This window comes from Durio zibethinus, chromosome 27 (assembly GCF_047325235.1).
Source record: "Durio zibethinus cultivar Kanyao isolate XHJ-2024 chromosome 27, ASM4732523v1, whole genome shotgun sequence".
In the NCBI taxonomy this organism is placed as follows: Eukaryota; Viridiplantae; Streptophyta; class Magnoliopsida; order Malvales; family Malvaceae; genus Durio; species Durio zibethinus.
In genome coordinates, this window is record NC_143188.1 from 4,175,917 (window position 1) to 4,188,406 (window position 12,490).

General features: G+C 27.0%; 1 protein-coding gene across 1 annotated transcript; it reads right to left on the reverse strand.

The window, feature by feature from the left end:
• Positions 1–16: 16 nt before the first annotated feature.
• On the reverse strand, positions 17–3,164 carry LOC111279630 (guanine nucleotide-binding protein subunit gamma 2-like). Its single transcript, XM_022866597.2, has 4 exons — positions 2,569–3,164; positions 505–557; positions 368–412; positions 17–258 (listed from the first exon to the last, which is right to left on the reverse strand). The coding sequence occupies exons 1-4, from the start codon at positions 2,704–2,706 to the stop codon at positions 147–149; spliced, it is 348 nt and encodes a 115-aa protein (XP_022722332.1). The 5' UTR covers positions 2,707–3,164; the 3' UTR covers positions 17–146.
• Between the last annotated feature and the right edge of the window lie 9,326 nt (positions 3,165–12,490).

Below are 12,490 nucleotides of genomic sequence, written 5' to 3' on the forward strand. Positions count from 1 at the left end.
CTTTTCACTTAACCAATGACAGAGAAGAAAATGTTGCAATAAATAGGATTAAAAAAAATTGCTGTAAAATTGTCATTTTCTGCACAACGAAATATTTCATAACCATCAACACTAGTAACAGTCAACTCTTCAAATCAGCAACACTGTCACAGTATCCAACATTTGCAACATTTGCAACATTTGCAACATTTGCAACCTTGAGCTTCCTGAGGGCCTTCAAACCATCGATCCCACAAAGGATTTAGAGGGCCATTTGTTCTGAAAACCAATGATGAAGACAATTTTCAGGAATTGTAAGAAATATTTTGAGAAGAATTACAACAAAAATGAAATGAGAAAAGGAATGTTGAAGAGATGCATGTATTACATGGGGAGTAGAGGATCAGGTCTACTTTCCACATTACTCAGCATCCTGTTATGCATACGAAATCAAATTTGAATCAGCTTTGCCCTTAATTTTCATACTAAGATAGGAAATGAATACCAAGTATTCTTCATACTAACTCTTTGCATGCAGCTGATGCCTTCTCCATCCTTTCTATCTGCTCCAACTCTTCCTGTACAGTGTATACACAGAACATAATGGAAGGAAACAAAAATAGTAATTACTCCAGTATTTGTAGTAGGATCAGATCAAATGATAAGAACCTATAGGCAAAAAGACATTCTATATTCTAATCTTAAGTTTATAAGGTAAAGTATGAAACATCAACTCAACAAATTTCTCAAAATGATGGCCACATCAATATTTTCCAACTTTCAATATACAAGACTGCATGAAATTACAGTTATTGGACAGATTCTCATTGTAAAACAGGAAAAAAAATTTCGTAATTCAAGTTAATCAGCATCTTCAATTTTTCTCAAATATATTATCATGGTAGAAACTGAAATTTTCCGAGAAGGCTTCAGTTATTGCAGCCAAAATCATTGGGTTCTGGCTCCAACTGACAGACTATACAATTTCCGATGGAAGTATGAGAAAGCAACCTAAACTGATTAACAACTTATGTTGCCTCTTCCAATCTATAAAAGAAAGAAAACATAAGCAAATAAATAACTAATTTAAGTATTTAACCAAAGTTTAGAAAAATGCCTTAACAATCAAGACACACGGACCACGGCAAAAAAGACAAAGATTTGAAGTGCAATCAGAGGAACATAAATCATATAAAGAAGTGGGAGCAACTGCAGTTGAATAGGAATTTTTGAAGGAAAACTACAACTTTAGCTTGGGATTATAATAAGAAACACACTCCATCTTTATCCCGTCCTAATTGTCAGCAAAAACATATAAAATCCACTTAAAGGGATGTCCACCTGGTTGCGAATACAAAGCTGGTATAATAAATTCCCTCCCTCTTGCACATTCATAGAAACTAACCAGTAACTTTTTATGGATAAATCACAATACTAATTCCAACCTAAACAAAATTTCAAAATTCAATTGTTCTGGCCTGGAACAAGTAACTTTTGGAAGAAGACTCCCTGCCATTTTGGTGAAGGTAAATTATTAAGCTTCACAAATGAAGCAATAACATTCATATTATTACAAGTTAATGTAAGTAACAGCGTAAGCTTATCTTTGCTGGATGCATATTTTATCCCAACAGATTATAAGGGCAGAACACCATTGTTTGTTCCAAAAGGTTGAAAAAGTATAAAGGTAACGGAAATTTCAACAAGTCTGACATAACAAACTACAGCCACCATGTATCTGAATGGAAATAAACCAAAATTGCAGGGTGATGAGGTGTAAATAAATCAGTGAAAGTGAGCATAAACTAAAAGGGGCTCAAAAATCAAAATTTTAGACGTTGGAGACCTAGCTACCTAACATGAACTGCAAGCTCTTAAAGTCATTGTATCTCATAAAGAAATACTAGTACATCACAAATTCTAACTTAGTGTTTGCAGTAAGATGCTTTAAACATAAGGGCTTCCAGATAGGCTAGTGACATCAATGAAATCACAGCTGAGAACAGTAAAGATAGCAGTTCTACCAGAGGAAGAAGCCATTGAATAGTCAATCTGAAATCAGAAACTAAGGCCCTACTGAATTAAAGCAAAGAAGTTGATTTGATGGAAGTGAAGAATAGAGCTACCGTAGTTAAGAGAATTTCTGATGATACCAGAAGGCTTAACTTGTCAGACCAAGAGACCACCTATGCATTGAAGGTGATCTAAAGCAATACAATATACGTCAGGTTTTCTAGATTTAATACCCCTGACAATCAAAAAAGTAAAATGATTTCTTTGGATAGCAAAAGGATTTAATTCAATGGCATTTGCTCAATATCCAACTTGAAAATTCCAAAACAAGAGACAAAATTCAGGTGACTTGAACAAAGACAACAAATAGGCAATTGAATTCAATCTGTCTGCTATAAATTATATACTGACACCACTCACAACCTAACTTCAAGATTTATCATTTCAAATTCAAAGACACAATCAGATAATCAATCCAATCCAGAACAATTAAAAATCAAACACTCAAAACAAGAAAACCAACATTTCAGTAGCTAAACGAACAACCCAAAAAAAAAAAAAGATCATTTCACTAACCTCTAAGAATCTAGCTTCTTGTTCTAGCCTATTGAGTTCAGCTTGTATCCTATGCTTCCCTCTAGTATCAGCAGATTGAAAAGATTGGACCCGCTGGGGAATCAGACTCACCACGGATTGTGACGGACCCGATTGCATCTCTTTTGTTACACAACTCAATACTATCCAAAACAATTAACAAGAAGAAAAAAAATGAAAACCCAGAACGCCAAAGCTTTAGTTTTGGACAAAGAACAACCTTTGAAGAAACGAAAAAGAAGGGCCAAAAGGTGAAGCTTTTCAGCTTGTTGTATGAGAAAAAACAAGAAAGCAGCGAGGCGAATAAGATGTCCGAGAAATCTTCATGGACCCCATAAAAGCTTAAACTTAATCAACCGACTACTTCTCTCTTTGAAAACAAAACACAATAAAACAAAAACAGAGTACCCTTTTTCTTGCAAAGACAAATAGATCTATAGATATTTAGGCTGAAAGTGGAGAAACAGAAGAGTTCCTTTTTCCTTACTGCTATTTGTTATTGGGCTTTCGGAGGAAAGAGAAAGAAACAAAGCAAAGAAGGCTTTTAAGTTTAAAAGTGTTTTTTTTTGTTGGTCTCTTTCTGTTTTTGTTTTTAATTCCAAAGAAGTCCTTTTAACCCTGTTTTTCCCCACGCGATGTTTCCAACACTGTTCGAGTGTGAAAAGTTCATCATATCTTGCTTTGGGATTTTAGGATTATTTTTCAAATTGTGAATTTTAAACTTAAAATTAATAGTTCTTATATTTGTATATATATATATATATTTAATATTTAATATGTATAAAAAATAAAAATTATTACTCCCTCCATTATAAAATATTTATTATGTACTAACTTTCATGGAATTTAAAAAAAAAAAACTTTGATTTTAATATATTTAATATTTAAATTTAATTTTTTAATAAAATTAAAATTTCTTAATTGTTAATTTCAAAAAGTAAAAATAAATATTAAAAAAAAGAATTTAAGATGTTAAAAAAATGACATAATTTTGAGACATTTAAAAAAAGATAGACCAAAAACAATCTCATAATTAAATTATTATTAAATTTATATATAATTATTGTAAAAATTTTAAATTATACCCTTTTTTTATTATTTTTGTATTATATTATTTTATCATGTTTAAAAGTTACCTAATGATTAAAAAAATTCTTAAGAGAACATAAAAGTTTTAATTTCAAATGAAAATCTTTTTTTTTTTTAGCTATGTATATTGTGTGAAAAAAAATTGATAAGCCTATTTAAAATTTATCTTTTGGGTATAAGTAAAAAGTAACTCTCCTAATCAATCGGATTTGATTCCTTTTTTATGGATTTGATATGATGCTGCTTTTTGAAATATGAATTAATTTGGATTGATTTTAACATTTAAATTGAAATTTGGATTGGTTGAATTTAATTCTATTAATTTGTGTAATTTTGGGAGTTAATTTACTCATATATCAATCAATTATTTTTTTTTAACTCAATGAAGAATCAAATTGAAGCTAATACTCCACTTTATTTTCAACTAATTGTTTGAATTTTGCATCAAAAGGAGAGTATTAATGTTGTTTTACCCATAATTATGATTCAACTATGTATGTCAAATAGTTGATGTTAAGATAGTGAACATTGATTATATGATTTCTTTGCAATTGTCAAATTAGCAATGATAAAGCAAGTTACGGTAGTCAAATATAACTTTGAAAAGAAATCTTTGATTTTTTTTATGTATAAAAGCAGTTAAAACTGCTTAAACAATACAAAATCTAAGCCTTGCTATGCAGAGCAAAGCATCCAATGGTGCAATAACAATACAAGATTTTGAATGCACCTTCCAATTGTTACAACAACATTCCTTTTCTCAACCAAATATGGAGTAATTGAGTCGTTTTATCCATATCCAAAGAAGATAGAGGCCATGCGAAAGTGGCCAATTCCACATAATGTGAGCCACCTAAGGGGGTTTCCATTTTTTAGGCTTCCAAGAAGATTTAGTAATTTAAAATAAGATATAAAAATAATATGAAAAAAAACATGAATATGTTATGATTTAAAATTTTAATAAAAATTACATAAAAAAATTATAAAAACAAAAAGAAAAGGTATTTTGTATTAATAATACGTAATTTTCATATAAAATATGATATAAAATATATGAATTATTAATTTTTTAATGATACAAATATACGAATTGTCACTGGTTATTATAAAAAATTGGTTAAAACTATGACAGTATTTGCAAGCTATTGACTGCCTTACTCAAGAAGAATGGGTTCAAGCTAATAGAGGAAACCAATGCGGCTTTGCAAGCACTCAAGGAGCCAACGATCTCACCACCAGTGCTGGTTCTGCCAGATTTTCAGAGTTTTGTTATTGAGACTGATGCTTCAGGCACTGGAATTGGAGCTATTTTAATGCAAGGTGGCCACCATCTGGCTTATATCAACAAGGCATTGTCTCCTAGGCACCAGGGGCTTTCCCTTACTGAGGAGGAGCTATTTGCTATAGTGTATGTAGTTACTCAATGGCATCACATTGCAGTATCAAAACTTATCATTAAAGCCTCGAGCACCTGTTGCAGCAAAGAATCACTTTCCCTAGTCACCACTCATGGCTCATAAAATGAATGGGTTATGATAATGACATCAATTATATGAAGGGTAAGGACAATGTGGCAACTGATGCACTATCAAGGGTGCAATCTGGTGAGCTTTTGTTGATGTAAATCTCCATTATCTCTGCTGAATCACTGATTTGATTTTGTTAGCTGCAAAACAGGAGTTGGGAAGCTGATCCAGAAATTAGCAAGATCATTGCAGCAAAACACATCGGTCAATTACAAAATAACCCATAAAAAATCAGAAAGAAAACTTTTTAATGAAAAAAAAAAAAGAAAAAGAATATTCTTTTGTAACGCATTTAACACTTGATTGCATGGCGCGATACAAAGGCAGCGGTAAGGCAGTGCTTGACACATGGAAGTTCAAGGAACCCCGGAACCATTAACACGTCGCCTTCCTCACGTGTTGCACAGACGGCACTTTTTTTGAAGTTAAGAGCGCGTGCTTTGTTACTTTTTTCGGGCTGCTTTTTGTGTACGACCTTAATATTTGCCTAGCTCCTTCGCCTGTCTCCGTTGGCCACGTGGCACTTGTCAAATTTATGTCATCTCCGTGGTTTTAACATTTCATTTTCTTTATTAGGAGTCAAAAAAAAATTAAAATTATAGGATTCGATGGTTCTACTGAATTTTTTTATTCTATTCATATTGAATACAAATCTTAAATGAATATTATATTCGAATCAAATTGAAAAAAAAAAAAAAATTGAATTGAATTATATATTTGTATTTATTTTATATATTTTTTAAAATTTTTGTAAAATAAAAATAATTATTTTATATTTAAATCTATTTAAATATATTAAAAATTATATTAAAATAATAAATAAAAAATAAAAAAATTTATTAAATCGAATCAAATTCAATTTAAATCTTATAAAAATTTTATTTGAATTCAAATTAAATTTAAAAATTTTATAATTTTATACATTATTTAAAAATGTAGATTTGAATTTGATTTAGTTCGAATGATTATCATTCTTTTCTTTTTGTTATATCTTTTTTGGTAACTATATTCAATTGCAAAAACATTCTCGTAGTTCCTTTTTCTTTTTTTTTTTAAGTGTCATGACTTGAACTGGTTCAAGTTAATAATCCCTAAACTCTTCATGCTATGACTAAATTAATAACGATTTAATGTAATATATTTTTTATCTTGATATAAAATATAAAATTTCTCATACATAATTTTTAAATAATAACAATATTAGAAAAAATACAAATAACAAAGAAAATGCTTTACAATTGAAATCGTTATATAATACTGTTTCATTATTAATATTTTAAAAAATATTTTTTTGAATATATAATTAATCACTAATCAGATTATCTCTCATTTGATGCACAATCGATTTTTCACTATTTTTACCACTAAAAAATTGAGTAATCAATTTTTTATTAATTTCATTATTAAAAACTTTTATTTACACTTATTTTATTATAAAAAAATTATAATGAATGTATTTAAAAGTTTTTTCAATTAATGTGGAAATAGATTTGTGATTAGCATGAGAGAAATATTTTTAATTAATTTATATAATGTAAAAGATTGTTGTGATTAATGTGATATTTATTTTGAATTCGATGAGAAGAATGTATTTAATGAAAATCTTATATAAATAAACAAAAATCAAAACCTAGAAAATTGTTCAACGTCAATAGTTTATATAATTGATATGTAGACAATCTTGAAAAATAATCAAATAATTTTTTATTTAATTTGATTTAAATAAAAAATATTTCAAATAATTAATTATATTTCTTTCTTTTTAAATTTTCAATTCAATTCCTTATCTTTTTACATATATGTAACTTTTTATAATCTACGATTAAAATTTTAACTTAAATTATATTTAAACACAATATTTTTTTTTCCATATTTGTCAGAAAAGGCTTTAATATAAATTTAAACGGTCCATAATCATACTTGATTTTATGTCAAAATAAGTCATGTAATGAGATTATTTTTTGCATTCTATTATTATTGCCTTCCATAAGAAGTTCTCCTTTTAATTCATGATCAATTTTTCATATTTAAACTTCAAATTTTTGAATGTTTTTATAATTAATTTGCTAACCAACGACAATTATAAATTGGATTGATTTAGAGATCAATTAAGCTTTTATGTTTGAGTTTGTATTAAAAAATTTTCACAACTTATTTTTTGTTGATGTATTCATTTGCATATTCAAATGATCTTATGATTGTGTCTTTGCATGTATGTTTTGTTTTGTATGATGCAATATTTTATTTGCTTAATTTTTTTGGAATCCATGTATAACTTTTTAGAGACTTTTAGCAATTCAATTCATGTAATATTTTTTATATTAAGAAATACAATAAATGCTTCATATTAACATCTATAGCAATTTGATTTTGTATGCAAGTGGTATTAGCCAGAGTATATAGAGAGTTGATGTTAATAAATTATAAACAACTGTAAAAGTCTAAAGTAGTAATTGTTTCTCTTAGTTAGGAGTACAATGATTTTTAATAATTAGATTTGATTTTTTATATGCCTCATATAAAAATCACTCTACTCATAAGGTTTTAAAATGATTGAGGAATATATCATAGGAAGATTCAGCAACTATAGAAGAATTACTAAGGATGCTGCCAATTTGGCAATTTTTCCAAACTTAGGGCATCATTAAAAAAATTTTTTATTGATATTTTTTTTAAAATAGTTTTTGTGTTATAAATGAGATGTTATATTTTAATTTTAATTTGATTGTAATTTTTTTTTTGTGAGCTTTAGTGATTTGTAACATTGTTTTTTTGACTTAGTACTTTTATCCTAATAACTTGGATAATTAATTAATTAATTTTTTTTTGTGCTATTGTAGTTGTTTATTAAAATTCATATAAGATTTCTTTTCATTTTAGTTGATATTAAGTTTATTTTTTACACAAGTTTGTATGGAGATGATGTGAATAAGTTTTCAATATGTCATATTTTTCTTCTATTCTTTATTCCAAAATCAAAATACAAGCATATTTTTATTTAATTATTTTTTAAAAAATAAAATACAAACAATATTGTAACTAATTAAAAGGTACTTTTATTATGATATTTTAAGCATAATGTTATCTCATTTTATGAATTTGTTAATAGTATTTTTAAATCTATAATCATTATTTTTATTAATTTTCCAAATTTTTAATTGAGTTTTTATTTTAGATAACAAGAATTTTATGTTATACAATTATATCATATTGTTATTGTAATCATATTTTTTGGATTAGAAAATGTAATTAGAGATGTGAGTGAAATATAAGAATATGGATTCACACTAGACTCACACTTAAAAAAAAAAAAAAATCTTCAACTCAAATCAGGATGTATAATTAAAATTTTTTATCATTATTTCTTTTAGTTTTTATAATTTCATAATTGTTCTAATTTTTATATCTTAGTCCATACAATTGTACAAAAATCTACTACCAATTGCAAATTAATGTCAAAACATTCATTTTTTACCAAATTAATTATATTAATTTTCTTTAAATATCTATTTATCTTACGCTTTTTGACTATTTATTTTTTAAAAATATTAATTTGTATAGTTGAAATTAATTTATCCTAAAATCATGGTAATTTGCTGAAAATATCACATTTACCTTTTAAAATATTAACTCATTTCCAAACCAAATTTAAAATTTTAATTTAATTCAAAGATTTTTTTCTTTTTACGATCATATTTCATTAAATGTTATGATTCAATTTCTTCATCACTTTGTCCATCACTTAAATTATAAAATGTTGGGTTTTTGAATTGACTTAAAGTATATTTTTTGTAACATTTACAATTTTTTCCTAATCAACCAAAAATTTTTATTACCATTTTGCTTTTTGTATTCTTTTATTTTATTTTATATCAATTTATTAGCTTTTTTTCACTAAATAGTTATATAATATGTTTTATTAGCTTATATGAATTGACATAACTTTTTACATACCGTTCACCAATTTATTTATTTATTTCTAATACTATCTATATTTAAAAATTTATAAAACATTTTTTTTTAAAATTATATTTTAATGCTACATTTCATATGAATTTATGTATCTTAGATAGGTTATATATTTTAAAAAGCAAAAATAATTGTGTCAAGAATACTTAGTTCATTTAAAATAAAAATGTCTACATATATGTATATTTCAAATTTTTTTATTTTTATATAAAATTTATTAATTATATTATAATTAAATTATATATATATATATATATGATTATTACGTCCACTTTACACAGACATAAAACTAGTTTTAAAATAAAATCAAACATACATGTATTTTAGTCTATAGTGCTTATATTATTGACATGTGACATATTTAACTACAGCAAAGTGGCATATTAGCACAGTTTTGTAGCAGCCTTTCACTTACCAACGACGCTAGTTTTCGTGTTTTTATAAAATTTTAGGTGTTTATTATCCAAACGCCATTAAATTTTCAAATAGCGGCGTTGTTACTTATAAATGTCACCCACGACTTGATATTCGAGGCGTTTATTGACTAAAACTCTTTGAATATTTTTTATTAAAAATTTCAGTAAATAGTTAATGCGTATTTTTGGCAGACAATGCCTTAAATAATCACGTCATAAAAAATTACATGAGATTAATGAAGGGGTTGGCTACAAAAAATTTCCCTAGGCTTATTGAATTTATTTTGTTCAAAAATACTTTCAATATTAAGCTTATCAAATTGTTTTGATTGTACGGATGTTTACCATAAGGTTGTTGGTTCAATCCATCTTTTTACCTTTTTTTGGGTTTTTGCATAGATTATTTGTTATTGATTATTCTAGGCGTTTTCTTGACAAAAACGCCTTCACCAATTTCTGTAAAAAAAATTTCATAGAATATTGAAGGCGTTTTCGTGGAGAGACGCCCTTAATAATCCATAAAAAAATTATGGAGTCGATTCTTGAATGCATTTTTTGTCGAACTCGCTTTCTATAATCCAATTAGTAAATTTTTTTTTGTGATTTTTAAAGGCGATTTTGTAAGAAACGCCTTCAATATTCCATAGACAAAACTTGGATGGAATGGTTAAAGGCGTTTTTAGCTCATAACGCTTTTAATATTCCCAACGATCATATTATTAAAGGTGGTTATATCCAAAAACGTCTTCATAAATATTTTGTTAGGGATTATTGAAGGCATTACCAATAGGAAAACATCCTTTATAATCCATTCGATTAATTTTTAGTTAGTATTATTGAAGGTATTTTTAACCCAAAATGCCTTTAATATTCCAGACAATAATTTTCTGGGAGAATTATTGAAGGCGATTTTAGTAAAAAATACCTTTAATGTTTTTTGTTAAGGGTGATTGAAGGCGTTTTCTTGCTAAAAATACCTTCATTAATCGCGTCACAAAAACATAATTGATAATTTTTATATGAAGTCAGTTGTAGGTTTATGCCCAAAAAAATGTTTGCTGTTAGTTGTATATTTATGCTCAGAAAATATTTGGTTTATATATATGATACTGTGAATTATATTTTGAAATTTACATAATGAACATTGTTGTTTTTCAATAAATTGACCACACATCCGAAATTAAAACCGATAACGTTACTATATTAATATACTTTCCTGAAATAATCGTACTTAGTAATTTATTAAGTATACATAGTGTATTCATATTAAGTATAACAATAATATTAAACCAATACCTCCAATGTACAAACTTAAAGTTTCCATTCAACATGACATAGTAAAAACATTATAACAATTTGTTCCATATATATTTACATTCAACCAACAATGTCTAACTTGAAGGTTTATCAATATTGATAAATGACAATACATAATCACATCATTCTTTACGGACTTCATCCAGCTCCTCTTTCGTGAAGCTTTCTTTACCCTCCCACTAAAAAAAGATATCAAAAGTAAATGTTAAGAAATGAGAACATAATGTACTATTTTATTTTTTTGAATATATAACGAGTTTATGAAATTTATACTAACCTTGAATAGTGTGGTCATAAAATCATGTAACATTATCTCCCGCATAAAACGAAAGACATAATATCTACATTCAGTATTATCAGGTTGACGAAGTACTTAAAAATTAAATTGAGTCAGTTTAAAAAATATTTATCTACACAAACTCAGCATTAAAAGAATATATTTCACATTTACCTATAATGACACCCATTTTGATTTTTTTATCTTTTTATTGAATGCAGATATTATCCTAAATTGAAAAAAAAAAATTAGTGGGAACAAAAATAAAATTTCTTATGAAGAAACAGAACATATATAATATAATAAAGTATGTAATACCTCTTTATAAAAGTTTGAATATTGGGGTTAAGCATCTTCGTTAGATTAACTAAATTAAGAAAGTATGGTGTTAAGGATTTGGTGTCAATCACAATAAGCACTCAATGACGACTGTAAAATAATAATAATAATATACTCAAAATATGCATCAGATCATAAAATGGAGCAGGTTGGCGTAATTAAGGTTGAAATATAGCTAACTGCGCATTATATGAGAGCAAATAATAATGTATGTTCATAAACATTCATTAATGAGTATAAAATAAGTGTGCGAATACATACAAGCTCATACTTCACATTTGCATATCCTTTTCTTGCTATGTGATGGTGATATTGCTATTTAACCCGAATGTCTCGATGTTGTTCTTTGATTTTCTACAAAATCAAGAAATTATGTCAATCACATATAAAGATCAAAGGCTAGATTGCATAAAGACTTACAAACTTGTACTATTTTAGTAATGGATTTGTATACCGAAAAATCTTTTGAAAGTCGATATTGAACAAAATTTGTTCAATCTTTAACACTTATGACATCTGTATATACCGCATATGGAACAACCAAAACATCATCTTCACCAACCAGTGGTAAAATATATTAGGTTATCAATCTGCTTTTAAAGTCTCTGAAAGCTTTTTCAGTAGATTGCAATACAATCTTTTTACACTTAATTAGGACGTCGAACCATTCTTAAATAAGTTAACACAATTAGTATCAACACATTGAATTTCAATTGAATGATTATATAATAAATTTTATGAAATAGTTGAATAAACATACTATAATGGATTGCCATATCTCATCTTTTAAATCATCAGAAACTCATCGCCAATCGGTGTACGTAATTAAAATCCTTCGACGGATGATGGCTTCAAATGAGTAGCCATTTTAACAGCTTCTTTTGACACAAGCTGTCCACTTTGATTGAAGTCAACATGAATTTTTGTGTCTGTCACTTTGATTTGTTTATTTGGGCCCTTTTTTCTTTCTT